The sequence below is a fragment of the Tamandua tetradactyla genome, chromosome 4 (assembly GCF_023851605.1).
Source record: "Tamandua tetradactyla isolate mTamTet1 chromosome 4, mTamTet1.pri, whole genome shotgun sequence".
NCBI classification, from domain to species: domain Eukaryota; kingdom Metazoa; phylum Chordata; class Mammalia; order Pilosa; family Myrmecophagidae; genus Tamandua; species Tamandua tetradactyla.
The window spans coordinates 85480158-85506516 of NC_135330.1; the positions used below are offsets into that span (position 1 = coordinate 85480158).

At 46.6% G+C, this 26359-nt stretch overlaps 1 protein-coding gene across 1 annotated transcript in view; it reads left to right on the forward strand.

Moving 5' to 3' along the window:
- The window catches only part of LOC143680325 (voltage-dependent N-type calcium channel subunit alpha-1B-like), a 100076-nt gene that overhangs the window by 68057 nt on the left and 5660 nt on the right, over nucleotides 1-26359 (forward strand). Inside the window, 10 exon segments of the mRNA XM_077156825.1 lie at nucleotides 2113-2219; nucleotides 6050-6386; nucleotides 6389-6481; nucleotides 6483-6745; nucleotides 6747-6884; nucleotides 7585-7866; nucleotides 24004-24123; nucleotides 24494-24563; nucleotides 25735-25998; nucleotides 26222-26281. Of these exon segments, the coding sequence (XP_077012940.1) occupies nucleotides 2113-2219; nucleotides 6050-6386; nucleotides 6389-6481; nucleotides 6483-6745; nucleotides 6747-6884; nucleotides 7585-7866; nucleotides 24004-24123; nucleotides 24494-24563; nucleotides 25735-25998; nucleotides 26222-26281 (1734 nt within the window).

Here is a 26359-nt window from a genome sequence, read left to right on the forward strand (position 1 = left end):
TCCTTGTGCTTTGGCCCCTTGTGGGCTGCAGCTGCCCAAGCTGTGCTTTTGCTCTGCAACCCGGCTGTCACCTGCTGCCTGTGCATGTGCCCTCCACTGTGTGGCTCCCACCCCACCCCATGCCGCACTGTGTATGCCCCTGAGCTCTGCCTGGGCCCCACCCCTGCACTGTGTGCACCCCAGAGTTCCGCCTGCACCCCACCCCTGTACTGTGCCCGCCCCCGAGCCCTGCCAGCACTCACTGTCCCTGCACCAATGTCTGCGTGATTTTGTGTTGCCACACACGTATGCCCCCACAGGAGTTTGTAGCACAGTTCAGCAGTCCTGTCCCTGGCCCAGGCCCTCCCTGACAGAAGATCCAGAAGCCTGGATCCAGGAAGGTGGAGGCATAGGTGCCTCTTGGAGCTTTGCTGGGTAAGAAGCTCCCCATCATCCACAGTGGCCTGAGTGTTTCTTGTGCCTTCATTGTCCTTAGGCGCTCACCAGCCCTTGGTTTCTGCCCAGCCTTCCTTTTCCACCCTGGTCCTTGGCCTGGTCCATGGTGGTGCTTGCGAGTCCAGCTTTCTTCCTTGCTCAGGCTTCCCACTTCTGAGAACTGGGCCAGACTGGACCTCCACTGAGCCCCAGGCAGGGCTGGAGAGTTGTGGCTGTGTTGGGAGAGCTCTGTGGTGTCAAGGTTTCCTGGGCAGGGGCCAGGCCTGAGGACACCCTGAACTTGGCTATCTGCCCCACAGCCATCAGGGGCATGTCTGCTTGAGCTTTGAGGCTCTCATGGTCTCTTTGAGGTCTGCTATGGGTGAGAGCCTTGTTTATAGGAACAGACACACCTGATGCAGCCCGACCTTCAGGCTAACTCCCCTTGTTTGAGAATTCCCTTTTCTGGGGAGTTAGGACGGGAGGAGGCCAAGCTGGCTGGCTGCAGGCAATTGCTTAGTGGCCATGAGTCCAAAGGCCACCACTTGACTCTCCCCTTCTTTATACCCTCAAAAACATCTTACAGCATTATTTATTCATTGAAATGAGTCAGTTCAAGTTTAGGACTTGTTTGTAGAACTTTTTGAGGAACTTCAGGAGACCCCTTGGAGTGACTGGGGAAGTCCCCTGCCCAGAGGGTCATAAACTAGGACAAATTCCGTAGCTCTGAGGAGGGACCCTGGGTCCTGGGCTTTTGTGGTATGTCCAGTTTTATCTCCTCTCTGGTCCTGAAGCCTGAAGGTCTTTTCACAGCAGTGGTAGAGTGGAAGGTTGCCAGCAGGTGGCCTAGTTCTAGCCATCTTCATGTACCTGAAAGCAGATTTGAGGACATTAGGGGACTGTGTGCTGGGGTGCCCAGAGGCACCCGCGGTCCTGGGCCACCATGTTTACATAGAAGGAAATGCAGTAGCCCCAGCAGCCAGACAGGCAGTGTGGAATCCTTAGCTTTTCACCTGGAGCCACGGACACTCAGAGCTCTTGTCTCCAGGCCCTGGGAGCAGAGCCTGTGGGTTCCACTTAGCAACTTGTGGATCAGACAAGAGGGTCTGTCGAGGAGCCATCTGCTCCCCTCCTTGCACATGCACACACACCTAGCCTCTGCAGTGGAGAGCCCTGGGGGGAGAGCCAGGCCAGGTGGGGAAGCCCAGAGGCAGTGCTGGCCCCGCTGGAGACACCTCAGCAACTGGGCCAGGGGTGTGCAGTTTCTAGAGCCTGCCCTCTGTCCTCGGGGTTCCTGCTCTGCAGATGAGGCTGGCATAAGGACAAAACGCCCACTCTTGTGAGGAGCAAGTGGAATCGAAGGAGAGAGAATTTGGATTTCGGCAAGTTGAGTCTGAAGTGCTGAGGGACAAACAAGCAGAAATGTCCAGTCTGAGTTGAGTAACTGGGTCTGGAGCTCAGGAGGATCAGGGCACACGTCTGCACTGGGGGTCAACCTGGGAGTGCCTGTGCCTAGAAAGAGCAGGAGGGTGCCAAGGGAGCCTCTTGGGGGCCTCCCCTTCATGCAGTGGACGAGGAAAGGGGATACCCAGAGGGCTGCCTGCTGCAGGATGTGGGGGGCTCCAGGAAGGAGATGCAATGGCATCAGAGTGAACACAGGGCTTGGTGGCCACTAGAAACTTCTGTACCTTCAAACAGGATGAAGAGGAGATGGAAGAGGCAGCCAATTAGAAGCTTGTTCTGCAGAAGGCCAAAGAAGTGGCTGAAGTCAGCCCCATGTCTGCCGCCAATCTCTCCATTGCCGCGTAAGGCTCTGAGGTGGGGGTGGGAGAGGGGCTGCTGCAGCATCCCAGGCCTGGGTCCTCACCAGGGCATCCCTTCTGGAGGTTTCCATAGAGGTCCCCAGCCTTAGCTTTAGCTTGTGAGGACATGGCCCTTCCCCAGGAGCTGTGAACCCTGAGTTGGCTGTGGGAAGAGGGGAGCCATTGAGCAAAGGGTAGGCCAGGGCCTGCTGTGGCAGTCTTTTGGCTGGGCAGCCTCAGGGTAGTCGAGGCCCCTGCAGCTGCCCCTGGTGGCATGAAGCTGAGGCAGGGAGTCTGCTTTAGACAAGCTCTCAGGGGACTGTAGGTGGTGTCTTGGCAGTCTGACCAGTCTTGCTACAGCTTCCAAAGATGTCTCTGCACGGTTCCAGTGTTGGGTCAGAGGCCACAGGAAGACAGGTGATGGGCAGCCCCCTGACCAGGAAAGGTGGGGGCAGGCAGGGGCTTCCATGGGACAGAACCCAGGCTTCGGTGCTCAGCAGATCCCAGCCACGCTGTAGTCACTTTCCTTTAGGTGTTCAGGGTTTCCCTGGGCCGAGCACCACAGAGGGCTGGGGCAGATGAGCCCAGGGAAGACAACGTGTGGAAGGAGGTAAGGGACTCTGGCATGGCCTGGCTGTGGTACACCTCCAGGGCACAGAGCTTGGTCTACTCACAGAGGTGCTACACCTGGGCAGGCGCTAAGGTCCCTGCCAGCATCATGAGCACTGTGTGCTCATCAACCCCACCCTGTAGCCAGCCACCCTCTCTTTTTAGAGTGCCTAGACCATGAGTGACTTTTGTGCTGGGAGCGGGTGTGCAGTATGTGTGCACTGAGTGTGTGTGATGGCACGTGGGGGGTCTGTGGGGGTCTAGGACTCGTGTGCCCTTGGCATGTCCTGAGAACGTGTGTCTGTGTGGTGGCCAGTTCTTGCCTGTTTTCAGGGGGGTGTTTGCAGGGCCCACAGCCCTGTCTTCCAGGCCAAGCAGGTGGCTCCTGGGGTAGGCCAGGCATGGGAGGGGCTGCAGGAGAGTTGGCCTGGTGGGCCTGTGGGTGGGCTCATGGCTTTGTGGTGTTGTCCAGGTGCCTAGTTGGTCAGTTTGAGTCTACGGTTGGTTGGTTATTTCGTCACTTCAATTTGGCCACCTGCCCCTGGGGTTGCACTCATCTCAGGACGCCCCATGTTAGCCCCAGTCCCTTAAGCACTGAAAGCCAGGGTGGTGGCCTGTGACAGGAGAGGGCAGGGCCGTGAGTGTGATTTGTTCAGCCCCATGCAAGCCATGGGGGCCCTGCTGCTGGCCTCGTCCTGGGGTGTGTCCACTTCCCTGTGGCCTTAGTGTCCTGAGAAGAGAGCCTGCGGCCCCAGTCCCGAGCTAGGTGAACATTGGGCTGTCCTGTGGAAGGGGGTCTGGGGCCCCCCTGGCCTTCTCCCCACCCTCCTCGAAAGGCATCAGCCGTGAGTGTGTGGGAGACGGGGTCCATGTGGGAATCCCGCTTGTGTTGGCCAAGGCCGCAGCCCCTGCTTTACTTAAACCTGCCCTTGGCTCACAGCCACCAAGGCACATGGGAAGAGCATATGCTCGATGTGTCCTCCCGGCTCTCACTGTGTCAACACCCCAACCTCTGTGCACATGCACACACGCTGACAGCTTGTACACAAACACACATATTTTCACACACTTGCATGCACATATGCTCATAGTGCTCACATACACTCACACATGCACACACATCCTCACATGTACTTTCTTATATCCTCACATCCACAGCCCACTTCAGAAACACACAAACATGCACACACTCACCCACAACACACTCATACCCATACATACCTTCTTACACCCTCACAAGCTACATGGTCACTCACACCCATGATACTCTTATACACTCACATACCTTCTCACACTCAGTATGCCCTCACACATCTCTTATACACTTTGCTTCACATACACACTTGCACATACACAGCACACCTGCACATACATAGCACACTTGCACTCACACATACCCTCTCATACACTCACACTCACATCCACACAAACACTCACACACATGCCTGTTTGTGCCCAGGGCCTACGGGCAGGGGAGCTGCTTCTAGCTCCTTACAGATACACGTGGACTTCAGCCTTGAGAAGGAGCGACTTGAAATGGAGCTGGTCCTTTCTCAGGGGTGCGGAATTGTAGTGAAATGACTGTAGAGGGACACTCGGCTTTTCTTGGTTTGGAAAATCTTCCAGAAAGTCATGTGGAAATGGCAGGAGTCACACCCAAAGGGAAAGTGGGTCTGCAAGAGCCTCTCTTCCCCTGGGAAGTGTCAGAGGGAGCTAGAAGCAGCTGAGTCTACACTCTGGGAGCAGGGAGGTGGGGAGAGGGCACTCCACCAGAAGGCAGGTGGGCCAGGCAGCCAGGCTAGCAAAATCCCTCAGGTAAGGACCCACACACTACCCTGCCTGGCCCCCAGACTGGGCTCCTCTGTTCTGTACAGACTTTTGAGGCGCTGCCCTCCGACATACCCTGCAGCCCAGACTTCTCTGAGAAGAGGCCAGGGTCGGTGCTCATTAGCCTCGGAGGGGCCAACTGGAGGCCCAGCTCGTCCCAGCCCTCTGCAGGTTGCCTGTGGCCTCCTTGGGCTATGGCTCTGCCTTGTTGACCAGTGTGGCCAGGCCTGGCTAGACCATACATCTCTGTCAGATACTTGTCTTCCCTTTCGCCTGAACCCGGCTCCATGACTGCCTCACTGAGGGGTCCTGAGCACATATCCCCTCTGTAGGCTCAGTCCCCTGCTCTGTAAAATGGGGACAGCAGTAGTGCCTGAGGCTCAGGGTTGCTGCAAGGGTTGGGTGAAGGTGCAGGGAGCTGAGGCCTGTGTGCCAGTTGGGAGAGTTCCTCGCTAGGCTGAAGGCTGTGATGCTGGTCAAAAGGGGGGTGTGGGCTGGGGTTGCCTACCTGGGTGGCTTATTCAATAGGAGCCAGATGCCAAAGGCTTCCCCTGGCCACTGGGGCTGTGGAGGCCACATGGCATGGGGGAGGGGGTAAGGGCCTCTACTAGCCTGAAAGTGGGGCTGACCTGGTGTTGCTGGCTCTATGTGGGCCAAAGAAAGGGGGCGTCGGTGGCCAAGAGGGGCACATGCATGTCCCCATACCTGCCCCAGTCCCAACTCTGGGCTCCTGAAAGTGGTGGCTGCTAGGCAGTGCTGAGTGCCCTGGTATACCACGTACCTCACATTGGCTCTACGGGGACTGGCTGTCCTGGCTTCCTTCACATCAGGACGTATCTCTCTGACCCCCTCACAAATGACTTCCTGCTTCTGGCTTGTAGCTTTTTTCCTGGGGGTGGATATGGGGGAGTGCCTTTTGGAGAAATGGCTGCATCTTTGGGCCCTTCCACTCAGGTACCCCTGGCAGGCTGGGAAAGTGCTGCTGCCTCCTGCCTGTCCATCATTCTGCCCCATTTGAATGGTGCTCTCCCTCCTTCCGCCCTTTTGTCTTTTCTGGGCTGAGGGTGTGAGTCCTGGAAGCCAGTCTGTGCCATCTTGCTGGTGCCTGCTGTCCCCACAGCCTGCACCCACCGAGGCAGGCAGTCAGTCTGGGGGTGGTGGTGAGGGACTCCACGAAGGGAGTGGAGCTCTGGGTGGGCCTCTCTAGATCTTCTTCTGCCTCCACTCTGAGGAGGGGGTCTTGAGCGCTCCTGCTGCCCCTCCTCCCTCCTTCCCTGGCACCACCCTCCATCCCTCCATTGCTGTGTGTCCACCTGCGGCTTTCTCTATGCTAGGCAGAGCGGCGGGGCAGCCAGCAGGCACAGGTGCCCGTCGCTCACCTGTCGTCCTCCCCACAGCTGGCAGCAGAACTTGGCCAAGGCACACTACGTGTGGGAACAGTGCGCCAGCCAGCTACGGCTGCAGAACATGCGCGCCAGCTGGAAGGCTCTCTACAGTGAGCTGGACCCTGAGGAGCGGCTGCGCTTGGCCACAATGCTCCACCTGCGGCCCAACATGAAGACGCACCTGGACCGGCCCCTGGTGGTGGAGCCGGGCCGCAATGGCCCGTGCACTCCCACGGGGGTCACGGTCCGGCCTGGTGCCGATGGCTCCGACGCTGCTGAGCCCGCCTGGCCGCCGTGCCCCCCGGCGGACCCGCCCCTCAGGCCCCACGGCCACCGCGAGAAGGACAAGGCCCCGACCCCCGTGGCGCCACGGGGGAGCAGGAGCGCAGCGAAGGCCCCAGGGCGGAGGGTGGGGAGCCTGGTGCCCGGGAGGAACGGCCTCGGCCGGCGCCGCAGCCACAGCAAGGAGGCCGCGGGCTTCCGCGACGGCAGGGGTGAGCGCGGGTGTGGCTCGGGCCCGGGCCCGGAGGGCGGCCGGCGCCACCACCGTAGGGGCTCCCCGGAGGAAGCACCCAAAAAGGAACCGCGGCGCCACCGCACCCACCGGCGCGCGCCCGAGCAGGGCGAGGATGTCCCCGGTGCTGGGGCCAAGGCCGAGCGGTGGGCGTGGTACCGCGGCGGCTCGCGGGCGGGCACCAGGGGCGGAGAGCGCCGAGGAGTCCGCGCGGCGGCACCCGCCGCGGCACAAGGCGTTGTCTGCACATGACTCCTTGGAGGAGGGGGTCGCTGAGAAGGAAGGCGAGTCTCTGGGCAAGGAGCAGGACGCCAGCCGGAACCATCAGCTCAGGTGAGCCCCTGGGCCCACAGGGGCAAGTCGGGGAGACAGTGGGGCAGCTCGGGTGTGGCATGGAGACCTACAGGCAGCCCGTCTTATCCCTTGCGGTGGTCAGCGGGTACCTTTTAGGGCTAAGGTATGGAGCTTGGCAGAAGGGTCTGATTATTGCAAGGAGTCCGGGAGGAAAAGAGGGCTTGTGGAGAGATTGTTGGGACTGGCTTGGGAGACCCTGGCTTGGGAATGGTAGGAGAGGAGAATAAAGTGGCCAGGAAGAAGAGAAAATGAGGAAATTCTGTGGAGGAGGGAGATGTGGGAAAGAAGTAGCCTGAGGGAGGCAGCCCCAGCGGGCTGGTCCTGGCTGTGAGCACTTTGGGTCAAGGAGGCCTGGCTAAGCCAGCTGTCCTTATAAGCCCCGTGCATAGCTGGGAGGGCAGTGCAAGGCCTAACCTGGGCTTTAGGAAGCATCAAACTCTAGGCCTCTTCATCCTGCAGACGGCTTTGCTGCTCACGTGTGTGACGATGCCACTCTTGCCACCTTCCACACGTAAAGGCACAGAAGTGCACTGATGATAAGAATTTTACGAAATGCCAGAGAAGCAGAGGAGGTGGTCAGTGTTTTCTCAGTCTGGGTAGGGGACTAAGGAGCTGCGTTTGCAGACTGAACAGGAGTCTGGGGCAGTGTCAGACCCTGGGATGTCATTCTTGGTTGCAGGGAGCCCCACTGAGACGTGGAGGCCAGTGGGATGATGGGTGTGGGCCCTGTGCACGCACTGCCCAGCACCGCTCTCCAGAAGGTGGTGGAGCAGCTGGAGGATGGTGACAGTCAACGAAATGTCTCTCAGATGAGCAGCCAGCCCTCAGACCCGAGTACTACCGCGCACACTCCAGTGATGCTGACAAGCCCTCCTGGAGAGAGCACGATTGTCCCCAGTGAGTGTCTCCCTGCTTCAGCAGGGCCCCTGTCCTCCTCCGTTGGCAGCTGTCTGGGCACCCAGTGAACCGATGTGGTCACTCCCAGCTGGAGAGAAAGGCCTTTGCTGTCAATGCCTCTCCCTCTGTCCCTTGCTTCCAGGTGCCCAGAAGTAACTCAGGCTCTATTCTTATCTTCCCAAAAGATTTGTAGGTTACTGGCTAAGTGCCAGGTGCATGGTGAGGTGCTGGGGGACCAGCAGGAGGGAACAGTGGGTGCCAGGTCAGTGTCCAGTCTAGCTGAAGTTGCACCACAATCATAGGTCTTTAGAGTTGTGCTCTAGAGTTACAAGGTTGTCTAAAGTTGTAAAAAAATACCTTTTTTTCCTTCCCAAATAAAATTTTTTTAAATTAGAGAACTTGGCAGTATTCAGAAAGATTATGGAGAAAATACTGAGTTCCCATATACACACCCATATTTAAAAAAAATTATTGATTAATTTTTACACACAGACATTCCATACATAGTGTATAGTCAGTGGCTCACAATGTCATCACATCATCACCATGATCATTTTTTAGAACATTTGCATCACTCCAGAGAAAGAAATAAAAAGAAAAATGAAAAAACTCATACATACCATACACCTTATGCCTCCCTCTCATTGACTACTAGTATTTCCATTTACCCAATTAATTTTACCCTTTATCCCCAATTATTTATTTTTTTTCTTTTTATTTTTCCTCACTGCCGTTTTTAACATTTTGCATTATTGTAGTACCTTTGTTACAATTGATGAGAAAATATTATCATAATCACACTATCAAATATAGTTCATGGTTTAACATAGTTCACTGTTTGCATTGTCAGCTTAATGGATTTTTAAAAAATTTATTCTAGTTGTGTACGTACGACATAAAATTTCTTCTTTAATCACGTTCAGATACGTAACTCAGTGCTGTTAACTATGTTCACGTCGTTGTGCTGCCATCGCCATCATCTATAATCAAAACTTTCCATCATCCCAAATAAAAATTGTACATTTAAAGAAGTTTTTTTATTATGAAATAAAAGATTTATACAAATGAAAGAAAAAGCAGTAATTTTCAAAGTACTCTTTAACAGTTATTTACATAACAGATTTCAGACTTTGTCATGGGCTACCATTCCACTATTTCAGATTTTTCCTTCCAGCTACTCCAAAACACTGGAAACTAGAAGCAGTGTTAATGTAGTGATTCATCAATTGTATGCATTTGTTAAATCCTGTTTTGTCTGTTACAACGCCTTCTCCTTTGATCCTTCTTCTAAACTATAAGGATATTTAGGGAATGCCCGTTCTGACTTTTTCACATTGAGAAGGGGTATCAAAACTAAAGGATAGGGGGATGTAGTTCATTGATAATCTTGGAGAGCCTGGTCCCGCTGGGTTTCAGGATTTATGGCCTAGGAACCCTTTGGAAATCATGTGTTCCACGAAAGCAAATTTTGTGCATGAAACCTTTATAGAGTCTCAGTTTGCACTCTAGGTGTTCTTTTTTTTTTTTTTTTTTTTTTTTTTACATGGGCAGGCACTGGGAATCGAACCCGGGTCCTTGGGCATGGCAGACAAGCACTCTTACCTGCTGAGCCACCGTGGCCCTCTAGGTGTTCTTAAGAGTTAACAGAAGTCATGTTGTTTGGCAAACCATGGCAGTTAGCACTGTCTAACTGAAGCTTGCAGAAGGGTAGCCTCTGGAATAGCCTCTCAATTCTATTTGATCTCTTAGCCACTGATGCCTTATTTCATTACACTTTTTTCTCCCTTTTGGTCAGGAAGGCATTGTCAGTCCTACAATGCTAGGACCAGACTCATCCCTGGGAGTCATGCCCCACATTGTCAGGAGACTTTCATCCCTGAATGTCATGTCCCATAGAGAGGGAACAGCAATGATTCTCCTTGCAGAGTTGGGCTTTGAGAGAGAAAGGCCACATCTGAGCAACAAAAGAGGTCCTTCAGAAGTAACCCTTAGGTCTCATTATAGGTGGTCTTAGTTTCTTCCCTACAGAAATAAGTTTCCTAAGGGCAAGCCTTAAAATCCAGGGCTTGGCCTATTTTCTAGGGGGTGCTCAGTGGTTGAGAGGATACCCGGGTTTTCCCAGTTGGGAGGTTTAATAGTTTCAATTTTTTTCCTTCAGACCCTCGAGAGGCTCTACCAATACTTTTTAATTATCAGTCCACCACAGTCTGAGATGTATCCTGGTATTATATTAAGCTGTCTAGAATTACAAGGTCTCATTCCTGTTCTGGACTCCAGGAGTTTGGGTTGTTTAAGTGAGCTATATAGACAGGTTGATTTAGATTGTATGTTAACAGAAAATTTAGGTTCTACACATAATAAAGCTTTCAGCTTTTGATCTCATGCGGTAGGTAAAGGTCTAAACACTATACATTTTTAAAAAATTATGTATTTTTAAATTTCTTTTTGTGGGGTTGTAGATTTACAAAAATATCATACATAAAATATATCAAAAATGACATGTTCATACACTGCCCTATAACAGCTTGCCTTAGCGAAGTATATTTGTTATAATTCATGAAAGAATGTTTTATACTTGTACTATTAGCTATAGTTCATCATCCACAACAGGGTTCATTGTGTTGTACGGTCCTGTTTTTCCTTTAAATTTTCATTCTAGTAACATATATGACTTAAAATTTCTCTTTTTAACCCCATTCACATTTATAATTCAGTGCTGTTAATTATTTTGGCAATGCTGTGCTACCATCGCCATCATCTATTCCCAAAACTTTGTAATCAAACCAAGTAGAAATTCTGTAAAATTTAAACATTAGCTACCCATTCCCGACCCCCAGTCCAGCCCCTGGTAACCTGTATTCTAGATTCTGACTAGTTTTGCTTGTTCTAATGATTTCATATCAATGAGCTCATACAATATTTGTCCTTTCGTATATGGCTTATTTCACTTAACATAATGTCTTCAAGGTTCATCCATGTTGTTGCATGAATCAGAACTTCATTCCTTTTTAATCCTGAATAATATTTTATTGTATGCCTATACCACATTGGGTTTATTCATGACTTGATGGGCATGTGGGTCTCTTCCATCTTTTGGCAATTGTGAATAATTCCACTGTGAATATTGGCATGCAAATACCTGTTCAAGTCCCTATTTTTCATTCTTTTGGGTATATATACCTAGTAGTGGGGTTGCTGGTTCATATGGTAATTCTGTACTTTCTGAAGAATTCGAAACTATTCCACAGTGGCTATACCATTTTACACTCCCACCAGCAATAAATGAGTGTTCTATTTCTTTATATCCTAACACTTGTAATTTTCTGTTATTTTAATAATAGCCATTCTAGTGGGTGTAAAATGGTATCTCATGGTTTTGATTTGCATTTCCCTAATAGCTAATGCTGATGAGTATATTTTCACTTGCTTTTAAGCCATTTGGAAAATTGTCTATTCAAGTCTCTTGACTGTTTTTAAATTGGATTGTTTTCTTTTTATAGTTGAGTTGAAAGATTTTTTATATATTCAGGATATTAAACCCTTATTGGATACGTCGTTTCCAAGTCTTTTCCCCCATTGTGTAGGTTATCTTTTCACTTTTGTGATGAAGTCCTTTGATGTACAAAAGTTTTAAGTTTTGATGAGGTACCATTGATCTTTTTCTTTTGTTGCATGTGCTTTGGGTGTTAAAGTTTAAGAAACCATTGCCTAACACAAGATCCTTAAGGTGCTTATGATGCTTCTCTATGTTTTCTTCTAGGAGTTTTACATTCCTGGTTTGTATATTTAGGTCTTTAATTCATTTTGAGTTAATTTTTGTATATAGTGTGAGATAGGGATCCTCCTTCATTCTTTTACATATGGATAACCTGTTCTCCCAGCACCATTTGTTGAAGAGACTGTTCTTTCCCAATTGAGTGGACCTGGCACCCTTGTTAAAACCAATTGGCTATAGACTTGAGGGTCTATCTCCAAACTCGCAGTTTGATTCCATTGGTCTATATGTCTATCCTTTCAACCACTGTAGCTTTGTTATAACCTTCAAAGTCAGGAAGTTTGAGTCTTCCACTTTTATTCTTTTTCAAGATGTTTTTGGCTATTTAGGGCCCTTTACTGTTCCAAATAATTTTGATAATTGGCTTTCATTTCTGCAAAGTAGACTGTTGTCATTTTGATTGGAATTGCATTAAATCTGTAAATCATTTTGGGTAGAATTGACATCTTAATAATATTTAGTCTTCCAATCCATGAGCCTAGAATGTCCTTCCATTTACTTAACTCTTTTTTAATTTCTTTTAGCAAAGTTTTGTAATTTTTCATATATAAGACCTTTTACATTGTTGGCTAAATTTATTTGTATATATTTGACTCTTTTGGTTGCTATTGCAAATGAAATTTTTTCTTCATTTACTCCTCAGTTTGCTCATTACTGGTGTGTAGAAACACTAATGATTCTTGTGTGTTCATCTTGTACCCTGACAATTTGCTGAATTTCTTTATTAGCTCTAGGAGCTTTATTGGGGGGGGATTTTTTAAAAACTTTTTTAAAAAGGTTTGGTGTAGGTTATAGTTCCATGATTTTTCGTTGTTTCTTCTAGCTGCTCCAAGACACTAGAGACCAGCAGAAATATCAATATAATAATTCAGCACTTTGTTCATTTGTTAAATCCTGTCTTCTCTGTTATACTCCTCCTTCTCTTTAAATATGTTGTTGGCAAGTTATGATAGGTAGCAATGTCCAACTCCAGCATACGTACAAGTAACCTCTAATGTAGCCCCTTGATTCTATTTGAAATCTCTCATCCACTGATATTTTATTTGTTACACTTCTTTCCCCCCATTTTGCAGGATCTAGGAGCTTTGTTGTTGATTTTTCTGGACTTTCTTCATATATAGGATCATGTCATCTGCAAATAGTGAAAGTTTTACTTCCTCCTTTCCAATTTGGATGATTTCACTTATTTTTCTTGCCTGATTGCTCGGGTTAGAACTTCCAATATAATTCTAAATTACAGTGGTGAGCGTGGCATCTTTGTCTTGTTCCAGATCTTAGAGGGAAAAGCATTCAGTCTTTCACCATTGAGTATGATGTTAGCAGTGGTTTTTTCATAAATGCCCTTTATCATGATGAGAAAGTTTTCTTCTGTTCCTATCTTTGAAACTGTTTTTATTAAGAAAAGATACTGGATATTGTCACATGCCTTTTCTGCATCAATCAAGATGATCATGTGGTTTTTTTTCCTTTCATTTTGTTAATGTTGTGTATTACTTTAATTGATTTTCTTATGCTGCATACCTTGCATACTTGGGATAAATCCCACTTGATCATGTTGTATAGTTATTAATGTGCTGTTGGATTTGATTTGCTAATATTTTTGTTGATGATTTTTTTTCATTTATATTCATCGGAGAAATTGGTCAGTAATTTCATTTTCATGTAGTATCTTTCTCTAACTTTAATATTAGGGTGATGTTGACTCATAGAATGAATTAGGTAGTGTTCCTTCATCTTCAGGTTTTTGGAAGAGACTGAGCAGGATTGAAATTACTGCTCCTTGGAATGTTGGTGGAATTCACCTGTGAAGCCATCTATTCCTGGGCTTTTTTTGGTTGGAAGGTTTTTTTGATGATTGATTTAATCTCTTTACTTGTGATTGCTCTGTCCAGAGCTTCTGTTTTTTTCTAGAGTCAGTGTAGATTGCTTGTGTGTTTGTAGGATTTTTTCCATTTCATTGAGGTTACCTACTTTGTTGGCATATGGTGGTTCATAGTATCCTCTTACAGTCCTTTCCATGGGGTCAATAGTGCTGTCTTCCCTCTCATTTCTTATTTTATTTATGTATTCTCTTTTTTTTCTTTGCCAGTCTAGCTAAGAGTTTATTAATTTTACTGATCTTTTCAAAGAGTCAACTTTTGATTTTATTGATGCTCTCTATTGTTTATATTCTCTAATTTATTTATGCTCTAATATTTGTTATTTGTTTTTTTCTGTTTACTTTGGGTTTAGTTTGCCATTCTTTTTCTAGTTCCTTCAGGTATGCATTTAGGTCTTTGAATTAGCTTACTTCTTTTTTAATGTAAGCATTTAGGGCTACACATTTACCTACTTCCAAACTTAGGGTTAAGTTTGTAGGTAACAAACTTTACTGCATATCATAAGTTTTTAAAAATATTTTTATTGTGAAATATAATATGTATACTAAAAAGCAATAAATTCTAAATGCATTATAATGATTAGTTATAGAACAGATTTCAGAGTTTGGTATAGGTTACAATTCCACAATTTTAGGTTTTCCTTCTAGCTGATTGTAGACACTGGCACTAAAAGAAATATCAGTATAATGATACAGTAATCATACTCATTTGTTAAACCCTACTTTCTCTGTATAACTCCTCCTTCTCCTCTGATCCTTCTCCCATTCTGTAGGAGTATTTGGACTATGCCTATTCTAACTTCTTCTTGTTGGAAAGGGTGGTCAGTGATATGGGGTAGGGGAATGGAACTAGTTGATGTTCTGGAGAGGCTGACCCCTCCATTTCAGGTCTCATCTGGCCTAGAAACCTATCTGGGGGTGGTAGGTTTCTGGAAAGTCATTTTAGTACATGAAACTTTTGTAGACTCTCAAATAGAGCCCTAGGTATTCTTCAGGGCTAATAGGAATGGTGTTGGTTGGGGCTTGGCAAACCATGGTAAAAAGCAGTATCTAACTGAAGCTTGCATGAGAATAGCCTCCAGAGTAGACTCTTGACTCTATTTGAACTTTCTCAGCTTCTGATACCTTATTTGTTACAATTATTTTCCCCCATTTGGTCAGGAAGGCATTTTGATCTCACAGTACCAGGGCCAGACTCACCCCTAGGAGTCATTTCCCATGTTGCCAGGCCCACAGTTTTATTTTTTTTTATTTTTAATTTTTTTTATTAATCAAAAAAAAGAAATTAACACAACATTTAGAAATCATTCCATTCTACACATGCACTCAGTAATTCTTAGTATCATCACATAGATGTATGATCATCATTTCTTAGTACATTTGCATCGATTTAGGAAAAGAACTAGCAAAACAGCAGAAAAAGATATAGAATGTTAATATAGAGAAGAGAATTAAAATAATAATACTAATAAAAAAATATATATATATAAAAAGGAACAAGAAAAAAAACAAAAACAAAAGATACAAACAAACAAACAAAAAACCATATTTCAGGTGCAGCTTCATTCAGTGTTCCAACATAGTTATATTACACTTAGGTATTATTGTGCTGTCCATTTTTGAGTTTTTGTATCTAGTCCTGTTGCACAGTCTGTATCCCTTCAGCTCCAATTACCCATTATCTTACCCTGTTTCTAACTCCTGCTGGTCTCTGTTACCAATGATATATTCCAAGCTGATTCTCGAATGTCGGTTCACATCAGTGGGACCATACAGTATTTGTCCTTTAGTTTTGGGCTAGACTCACTCAGCATAATGTTCTCTAGGTCCATCCATGTTATTACATGCTTCATAAGTTTAGTCTGTCTTAAAGCTGCATAATATTCCATCATAGGTATACGCCACAGTTTGTTTAGCCACTCGTCTGTTGATGGACATTTTGGCTGTTTCCATCTCTTTGCAATTGTAGATAATGCTGCTATAAACACTGGTGTGCAAATGTCCGTCTGTGTCTTTGCCCTTAAGTCCTTTGAGTAGATACCTAGCAGTGGTATTGCTGGGTCGTAATCCATTCTGCCAGTCTATGTCTTTTGATTGGGAAATTCAGTCCATTAACTTTTAGTGTTATTACTGTTTGGATAATATTTTCCTCTACCATTTTGGCTTTTGTATTATATATATCATATCTGATTTTCCTTCTTTCTACACTTTACTCCATACCTCTTTCTTCTGTCTTTTCGTATCTGACTCTAGTGCTCCCTTTAGTATTTCTTGCAGAGCTGGTCTCTTGGTCACAAATTCTCTCAGTGACTTTTTGTCTATAAATGTTTTAATTTCTCCTTCAGTTTTGAAGGACAATTTTGCTGGATATAGAAGTCTTGGTTGGCAGTTTTTCTCTTTTAGTAATTTAAATATATCATCCCACTCTCTTCTAGCTTCCATGGTTTCTGCTGAGAAATCTACACATAGTCTTATTGGGTTTCCCTTGTATGTGATGGATTGTTTTTCTCTTGCTGCTTTCAAGATCCTCTCTTTCTCTTTGACCTCTGACATTCTAACTAGTAAGTGTCTTGGAGAACGCCTATTTGGGTCTAATCTCTTTGGGGTGTGCTGCACTTCTTGGATCTGTAATTTTAGGTCTTTCATAAGAGTTGGGAAATTTTCAGTGAAAATTTCTTCCATTAGTTTTTCTCCTCCTTTTCCCTTCTCTTCTCCTTCTGGGACACCCACAACACGTATATTTGTGCGGTTCATATTGTCCTTGAGTTCCCTGATACCCTGTTCAAATTTTTCCATTCTTTTCCCTATAGTTTCTGTTTCTTTTTGGAATTCAGATGTTCCATCCTCCAAATCACTAATTCTATCTTCTGTCTCTTTGAATCTATCATTGTAGGTATCCATTGTTTTTTCCATTTTTTCTTCTTTGTCCTTCACTCCCATAAGTTCTGTGATTTGTTTTTTCAGATTTTCTATTTCTTCTTTTTGTTCAGCCCATGTCTTCTTCATGTCCTCCCTCAATTTATTGATTTGGTTTTTGAAGAGTTTTTCCATTTCTCTTCGTATATTCAGCATTAGTTGTCTCAGCTCCTGTATCTCATTTGAACTATTGGTTTGTTCCTTTGACTGGGCCATATCTTCAATTTTCCGAGCATCATCCATTATTTTCTGCTGGTGTCTGGGCATTTGATCAGATTTCCCTGGGTGTGGGACCCGGCTGGTTGAAAGGTTTTTCTGTGAAATCTCTGGGCTCTGTTTTTCTTTTCCTGCCCAGTAGGTGGCGCTCGTGGCGCTCGTCTGTCTGCGGGTCCCACCAGTAAAAGATGCTGTGGCTCCTTTAACTTGCCAATCCGAATCTCGCAGTTGGCCCGGGAAACTGCGCGTGGAGGGGGGGTCGCCGGCCGCCGCGGCTTGGGGGAGTGCCGGTCCAAATTGCCCAGCTGGCCCGAGATGCCAAGCGTGGCGGGAGGGCCCCGCTATCCAACATTCCCAGTCAGACCGGGGAGCCACGTGCGTGGAGGGGACCCCAGTTGCCAGCCGCCCCAGCCGGGAAAACGTGCGCCCCTCGGGTATCTCACCGCAGAGGATTCTCCCTGCCCGTTCAGCCGTTCCAGAATGGGGTACGCTGTCTTTTTGGTCTGTGTTGTGGCTCCGGGAGCTGTTTCTTATTGTTTCTGTTTCCTTAGTTGCTGTTCTGGAGGAGGAACTAAGACCCGCGCGTCTTACTAAGCCGCCATCTTCTCTGGAAGTCCCCTTGGCTCCCACAGTTTTCTTATAGGTGTCTTCTAAAAGAGACCATACAATATTTGTTGTTTTGTTTCTGGCTTATTGTGTACCACATAATGTCCCCAAGGTACATTCACCTTGTTGGATGCCTCACAACTTTGTTCCTTTCTTTAACTACACGGTATTCCATCATATGTGTACATCACAGCTCACCATTTTACTTCTCAGTCAGTGTATCCTTCAGCTAACTCCATCACTGGGCATCAAGGATAATGACCAAAGTCAACAATCCATTTTTCACATTATCCTTCCTTAGTTGTACAATCATCAGCACTCTACTTGAGATAATTTTCATTGCTCCAAAGAGAAAAGTAACTGATGAACACACCCTCACCAAATAGAAAGTCCAAACCTCCCCTTAATTCTTGTCCCTCCTCACAATTATTTACCCCTGGTATTGCTGTGATACTGTTGATGTCTTCCTCTTAAATATAGGCCATAGCATCCAATAGTAGTTTTCCCCCATACCTCTCTATTATTATCTCTTTGTACAAAATTCATATCTTTGAAGAAATTCATGCAAGAACTTATTTACATTTGTAGTATTAATTGGTGGGACACATGGGTCTATACAATCCCTTTCAATCATATTCACCCTCAATATGGCCATATTACTTATGGACCCACTAACAAACTTGCATATATTTCTACCCATTCCCTTACATTTAAGTTCAACCTCATTATCTAACTGTTCACCTACCTCTAGCTTCCGTGTATCTCTAGGTGCCCTATGTTCTGTATCATAAGCCTCTGAGTTTACCTTTACCAAGGTCTTAATAGCAAAATCATACAGTATCTATCCTTTTGTGTCTGGCTTATTTCACTCAGCATTATGTCCTTAAGGTTCATTCATCTTGTCATATGCTTTCAGACTTTATTTCGTCTTACTGCTGCATAATATTCCATCATATGTATAAACCACATTTTGTTGATCCACTTATCTTTTGATAGGAATTTGGATTGTTTCCAACTTTTGGCAATTGTGAATAATACCGCTATGAACATCGGTGCGCAGATGTCTGTTTGTGTCACTGATTTGTGCTCTTTTGGGTATATGCTGAGTAGTGGTATTGCCAGGTCGTAGGGCAACTCGATTTATTTTTCTGAGGACTCACCAAACTGTCTTCCACAGTGGCATTATACATTATACCAGTGTATAATGGTAACGGCTGTACCATTATGCATTCCTACCAGCAGTGAATTAATGTTCCAATTTCTCCACATCCTCTCCAACATTTGTAGTTCAGGTTTGTTTAATAGCTGCCATTCTTATAGGTGTGAGGTTGTGTTGATCTGCATTTCCATTTTAGCTAATGAAAATGAGGATCTCTTCATGTGTATTTGCTCTTCGGAGTAATGTCTATTCATGTCTTTACCCATTTTATAATTGGGTTGTTTGTTCTTGGTGGTGTTATTTAGTTGCATGATTTCTTCATGTATATAGGTTAACAAACTTTTGTCTAATATGTGATTTCTAAATATTTTTTCCCATTGAGTTGGCTGCTTCTTCACCTTTTTGACAAAGCCTTTTTAGGCATAGAAGCACTTTAGTTTTAAGATTTCCCATTTATCTATTTTTGCTTCTGTTGCTTGTGCTTTGAGTGTAAATTTAGGAAGCTACCTCCTATTACTAGGTCTTGAAGATGTTTCCCTATGTTTTCTTCTAGAAGCCTTATGATGCTAGTTCTTATAGTTAGTTCTTTGATCCACTTTGAGTTAATTTTTGTATTGGGTTTAAGGTAAGTGTCCTCTTTTATTCTGTGGTCCATTGCATATCACAAGTTTTGATATGTTACGTTTTCATTCAGCTCAAGATATTGCTGTATGTATCAGAACATCATCCTTTTTACAGCCGAATAATATTCCATCGTGTGTATTTTGTTTATCCATTCATCAGTTGATGGACACTTCGGTTGCTTCAGTGTTTTGACAGTTGTGAATCTTGATTGGAGTTGTGTTTATGTGGTTGTACGTGTTTGTCCAAACTCATAGAAACAGGTAAATTTTACTTAGGTAAGTTATACTTAATTTAAATGATAGTTAATCATAAACACATCATATGATCCAGAAATCCTACCCCTGAGAATCCACCCTGAATTAATAAAAGCCTGTTTTTACCCACAAACCTGACCTGAATATTTATAGAAACATTATTTATAATCTCCAAAAAACTGCAAGCAACCCAAGTGTGTTCCAGTGGGTGAATGGATAAACAAATGTGGAGCATTCATGCAGTGGAATGCCACTCATAGGTAAAAAATACTGTTGGGACAAGGAGTACATGGTGAATCTCAAGTATATTATCCTAAGTGAAGGCAGACAGACTAAATTTGCTTACTGTATAGTTCCCTTTATATGGCATCCTGGCAAAGACAGAACCAGAGAGAGTATCCAGGTCAGTGACTCCCAGGGGTTGGGGTGGGGACAGGCGAGAGAGCTCTTCTGTATCCTGGTTATGGCCTGAATTACCTGACTTCATTCATCTCGACTCACAGAACTGTTAAACTGAAGGAAAAATATCTTTACTGTATGTACATTAAAGAAATAAGAACTTTACAATTAGAACAAGATAGCCTGATCACCCTAGGCTGTTCACTACGTATATTTAAATGCTCTGTGGAGTTATTGTACCTTCCCCAAGAATAAGTAGAACAACTTGGATGCCTCTGGCATCTAACATTAGGGTTGAAAGCAAGTTTTTGTCGTGCATATTTCTCTTGACCTGGACTGCATGACTGGTCAGAGTCGCAGCCACTGGCAGGTGTATGTGGCCTTGTCTGACCATTTCCTCTTTCTCGTGGCCAGCGCGGTGGCAGGGCACCTGTGTCTCAGGGTGCCACTTGCTTCTCCTCTAGCCTGGCCTCCTCATGGGCCATGGACGGGCCTTGATAGAGATGGTATTTGGCCTGGAGTGGAGGCCTACCCTGCAGCTCGCAGTGATACCTGTTCCCTTGTGGTGTGTGGGAGATCTGAGCGTTGGCAGGTCTGTGAGAGTCCTTTTTTCCTCTCCACCAAAGTTATTATTGTGGATCATTTATTTTTCCTTTTGGATTAAAAAAATGTGATAAGCTTAGTCTTGGTGTTTTGTTGCATCTTACTAACTTTACCTTGTATGTGGCGAACTTTCCTTGTTTTTCACTTTGAGAAACCTTTCCTTGTATGTCTTTGAATATCCATTCTGCTTATTTTCTCTTTGTCATTCAAATACCCATCACTCCCTTTGGCTTTCTGTGTCTGTCCTCCAGGATGTCTCTTCCATGGCTTTGCCATCAGTCTGCTCAGGGCAATATATATACTTTTTCCAGTCTCCGTGCTGGAGTTGAGGGTTTCACTGCTGAATAAAACAGCCCATCATTCGAGGAGCTCATGAACTGCGGCTGCCTCAGAGTCTGAGACTAACTTGAAGACCGGCGTCTGCTTCTTTTCTAAACTTCACTATAGCCTGGAAAGTCACGTTGACCTAAACTCGAGTCTTGGTTCTACCACTCATGTCATGGGCTGGTAGAAGGTCATCTTCCCAGTTTCATAATCTGGAGATTTGGGAAAATAATACATTTCACCCAATGTTGTTACAAGAATGAAGCATCTAGAACATGTGGTTGTTTTTAGGGAATATCACTTCCTTTCTCTGTTGCCTCCTCTGATTCTGGCTGTTTCACTTAACAGAGTGCCTTCTATTTCAGTGATTTAATTTTTGTTACTGCCAAGTTTTTTTTTTTAAATCATATAACCTACTTTCAATAATGAATTTTATTTAGTCTGTTGCAGTTTTCATTTTGATCCTCTGTCTTTTTTTTTGGTCTGATTTTATTTAATCGATAAATTGTCTTTGATTTTGTAGTAGTAAATCTATTTTATAAGAAGTATTTCTATTCAGGTCTGGCATCTTTATCCCTCTTCTCTCTCTCTCTTTTTTTTTTTTTTGGTATGCTGTATTGCCTGGGTTATATTTTGTTCTTTTCCCATGTGAGTGTCCTGTTATTTGTTGAATTTTTTGTTTGTTTGTTTGTTTGTTTTGGGGGAAGTGCATGGACCGGGAATCGAGCCCAGGTTGCCCACGTGGCAGGTGGGAATTCTACCTCTGAGGAATTCTACCTCTGAGCTACCTTTGTACCCCTGTCCCTTTTCTTTGAGCACCAGAGTTTTTGTTGGGTGCAGACTTGTTCTTTTTTCCTATTTGTTTATCCTTGGATTGACTTTGAAAAAGTGTGTTTTTGAACAATAAATGTTCCTTAATTGAAAGTAAAATATCATTGTGGAAATTGTTTTCTTTATGTTGAAGGTATAGTGACAATTGGCTCATCTAGGATATACAAGTATGTAGTCCATCCTCTTTTTTTAACTTCTCATATCATAAGCCTTTCCTGTATCATTAAAAATCTAAGCATTTTCAGTTTTCGTATTATGGTGCTTCATATAGATATTGCATCCTTTACTTAGTCTTTATGGCTGTACATTTTATAATTTTTTGGTGTTCATAATAGAACTTATGAGAAACATCTACATGAATTCAGATTTTTGTGTGCATAGTTGATTTCCTTAGGAGGCAATGTCTTAGAAATTAAATGAATGGACCAAAGAATACTTTTAGGGGACTTTAAGTTTTGCCAAATTGTTTTCTCAGGAGATTATATAAAGTATACTTTCAGTAGAGAAATTTGAAGGCATCCCTTTCAAAAATGAAGATTTTAATGCCTCTGTGCTGGGGGGAGGTGCCTGTCTCTCTGGAGACAAGAGCCTGGGGGTGCAAGCCTGGGCCACTGTGGGCTCTGCTGTTTGCAACTGCCCTCTGCAGCCCCCACCACTCTCTGCAGCCCCCCTGTCCCTTCATCCCCTGCTGCCCTCTGCAGGACCTCAGCATGGCTGGTGGACAGGTTGGGGAGGCTGGTAGCCCTGGTCCCCATAATGGGTGCTGTGCTGAGCAGGCTGTAGTGACCATCATCGTTTTTCCCAAAGTTCTTGAGCAGTCCCTGTGCTTCCATATTTCCTTTTTTTGGGAGGAGGGGGTGGTGGTGCATGGTTCAGAAAGGTCTCCGGCATGAAAGGTGAGCATTCTAACAGTGAACCACTTGTGCACCTGTGCTTGCATATTTCTTTAAAGAAATGAAAATGAGACAGTCTTGGGAAGTGCTACAAGTTTCTATGCTGTCTCCCTGGTGTCCCTGAGCTGGAAGTTTCTAGAGAAGGCCACAAGAATTCTGTCATCCATGAGAATTAAAGTATGTATCAGGTTGTTAAAATCATTGTGAGAAAAAAACTAGCAGGGAAAACAAAATCTACCTTAAAAAAACAAAGGCCACAGCCATTTTTTTAAAGCTTTCTTTTAATTAATAAAACCAGTCAACATACAACATGCATATTCTTAACGTATGAACATTCCATACTTTGTGTGCAATCAGTAGCTCACAATATCATCACACAGTTGTCTATTCATCACTATGATCATTTCTCAGAACATTTACATCACTCCGGAAAGAGAAATAAAAATAAAAAAGAAAATATTTATACATACCATATCCCATACCCCTCCCTCTCATTGACCACTAGTATGTCCCTCTACTCAATTTATTTTAACATTTGTTCCCCCCTATTATTTATTTATTTTTAATCCATATTTTTTACTCATCTGTCTGTATCATTGAACAAGGTTTTCACAATCACACAGTCACTTTGTGAAAGCTATATCATTATACAATCATCTTAAAGAAACATGGCTACTGGAACATAGCTCTACAGTTTCAGGCACTTCCCTCTAGCCTCCCTAATACACCTTAAACTAAGAAGGTGATAGCTGTGTAACACATAAGAATAACCTCCAGGATAACCTCTTGACTCTGTTTGAAATTTCTCAGCCAGTGAAACTTTATTTTGTCTCATTTCTCTCTTCCCCCTTTTGGTCAAGAAGGTTTCTCAATCCCTTGATGCTGAGTCCCAGCTCATTCTAGGATTTCTGTCCCATTTTGCCAGGGAGGTTTACAGCCCTGGGGGTCATGTCCCATGTAGAGAGGGGGAGGGCAGTGAATTTGCTTGCCTGTTGGTTGAGAGAGAGAGGGCACATCCCAGCCTCAAAAGAGGTACTCTAGGGGTGAGTCTTAGGCCTAATTTTAAGTAGGCTTAGCCTATCCTTTGCAGGGTTAAGTTTCATATGAACAACCCTCAAGATTGATGGCTCAGGCCCCAGCCATTTTCACTTTTGGGAGTTTGGTTTGTGGGGAGCAGAGTCTGGGGCTGCTGAGAGGCCCAAGGGTGGGACAAGGGAAGCCAGAAAGGAGTGAGAATTCCTAGGGCTGGCATGCTGGGTCAGAGCCCCCTCAGCTCCCTGGCATGATAGAGCCCTCCTTAGGGTCCTAATGGGCAGGTCCAGCCAGGCTGGACAGGAAGATGGGGCCTGGGAGGCCACCTGCTCCCCTGCTGCAGCGGATGCCTCCTCTCTGTGCATCCTTCTCCTGCCCTGGGCCTGTCCAGGAGGAGGGCTGTTGCCTCTGTCCCCCAAGGTGCCCTGCGCTGGGCTTGCTACCTGGCTGCCCCTCCCAGCACAGTGGCCACTCGCTTCTGGCCAGGTGCACTGCTGGGTCTCTGATGGGCAGTCCTGGCCATCACCACCCAGGGGGCACTGACAGTATTGGGGAGCTTCCCAGTGCCACTTGGCTGTTAGCCACATGCCCTGTGGAGGGGTGGACAGCGAGACTTGGGCCGCTTCCCAGTGTGCCCCTGTGGGGCGGGAGTTTGGGTGCACCACACGGCATCCCCCTTGTATGTGGAAGCGTGGACCTGGAGAGCCAGGCAGAGGGGAAGAAGGAGGTGGATGCGGATGATGCGATGAGGAGTGGCCCCCAGCCAATTGTCCCGTTCAGCTCCATGTCCTGTTTGAGTCCCACAAACCTGTGAGTTGCCCTTGGTCTGCCCGCAACCACGTGCTGGTCAATCCGCCTGCTCCTCCTGATGTCCACACCCGCAGGCGCCCCCATCTCAGCCTCAGCTTACCCAGTCGTTGCACCTAAGGTCAAGATGCAGGGGCCTTTGGGAGGTGCACAGAACCTGCTCATCCATCTTTGCTCCAGGGCCCTGAACCCCAATGCCAGTCCTACCCCCAGCATGTCCCCCCTGCATACACCGCCCTTCACACACACCTCTTCCTCTTGCACCAGCACCCCTGGGCATGCACACGTGCATTGTGTTCCTGTTGCCCATACATCCATGTATCTGCAGTCATCAGTTGTGGGTCCTTCGTGCATTTGCTGCTGGCCCGTTCAGGTGGGAAGTAGGGCAGTGCTGGAAAGGAGATGGTGTGCTCTCAGCACTGACTGCAGCAGGGAGGGAGCAGGTGAGGAGGGCATGCAGTGAAGGGCATACAGGTGAGGAGGTGTGTGCAGGTGAGGAGGTGTGTGCAGGCTCCTGTGCTGGGGGCAGCAGTGTATCACCCAGACTGAGGGTGAGGGCTTTCTGGAGGCAGGGCTCTCACAGCTGAAACCTGGAGGGTGAATGGGGTTCAGGTGAAAGAGGAGAAAGAACATTTCTTGCACAAAAAACAGCAAGGTGGACATGCTCAGAAGGAAGCAGGAATTGGGATGACCCTTGGAGAGCAAGGAGCAGCAAGGATGAAGGCATGCAGTGGGGGGGAGTGGGGGGGCGGGGGCCTTGGCCGGCTGTCACAGTCTCAGGTTAGAGAGGGTGGAGGGCTGCACAGGGCAGCAGTAATGGAGAGGTTTGGAGAGAAATTTCTGAGGCAAAAACTCCAGGATTTGATGATAAATTACCTATGGAAGGGGAAGATGTCAAGGACACATCCAGAATGTCTCCTTAATAAGAGAAGGACAGATTGTGGGATGGAGCAGTGGGAGTGACTTGGGGAGGTGGATGCAGAAGTATGAGTTTGGTGTAGAGCTGAGCTTGAGATGGAAACAGCCACGAGAAAGACCATCAGCCCAGAATGCATTCTGTATCAGCAGAACGAGGCTGAAGGTGAAGTGTGTTCCCATGAGGGTGAAGTGGTTGGCACCGTGGGCAGTGCCTTGAGCTGAAGTGCCGGGTGGTGGTCAGTGGGCCAGAGCTGAGCGTGGTGGGAAGGGGCAGCAGAAGAGAGAGGGCAGTGGCCAAAGGAAGTGAGGGCCTGAGATGTGATGGTGGCGGTCCAAGGGGCCACTGAGCAGGAGAGCTGTCTAGCATGAGCGGTTGATCCACCACTGCTGTGCGAGCAGCTGGAGGGGATGGCGGCTGAAATAGCAGCTGTGCTCACATGCAGGGTGCCGCACCCAGTGGGACCAGAGGAAGCCCTAGGGTGAGACCTGCTCTCCACAAGAGCACTGGCCAAAGGCTCCTCTCTGGATGCCTGACTCTGAAAAGGATGGGAGCTGGTCGCTTTGGCCCTGATGTCTCTCCTGTTGCAGACATGAGAGCAGCCTCAGGCTGAACATATGAGAAGGTGCATTTACATTCCAGTATAGCTTTATTTACAAAGCAGTGGCCTGCCTGACTTGGCCGGCAGGTAGAGTTAGCTGGCCCCAGCCTTCTGCCTCTTCTGGGGACTCCTCATGGATCCCTTGGGTCAGGAATATGCAGCAGGGCTGGGGTGCAGCCCTGGACCCTGCCTGGCCCACCTTGGGGCTGTGACCAACTTTGCCTGCCCCAGGCTCCATCGCTGCTGCAACTACATCGTGAGCCTGTGGTACTTCGAGGTAGTCATCCTTGTGGTCATCACCCTGAGCAGCATTGCCCTGGCTGCCAAGGATCCTGTGCGCACGGACTCACCCAGGAACAATGTGAGGGCCTGTGGCTGGGCGTGCGGACCTCATCCTGTGGACTATGCCTGGAGGGCTGCCTGTAGGCGGCAGGGGGCTACTGGTCAAGCTGGGGTTGAGGCTGGAGGGGTCTGTATCCAGCGGGACCCCTGAGCCAAGGCGCCCCACCCCGAGACCTTTGCCCTGGGGCCCCTGGTTTGGCCCTCGGGCTCAGCCTTTGAGAAGAGCCTCCTTTTGGTTCCAGGCTCTGAAATACCTGGATTACATTTTCACAGGCATCTTCACCTTCGAGATGGTGATAAAGGTAAGCTTCGTGGTGGTCCTGGGCGTAGCTGAGGGTGGAGTGTGTGTGCAGCACAATGAGCGGGTGCCCCTGTGCTCC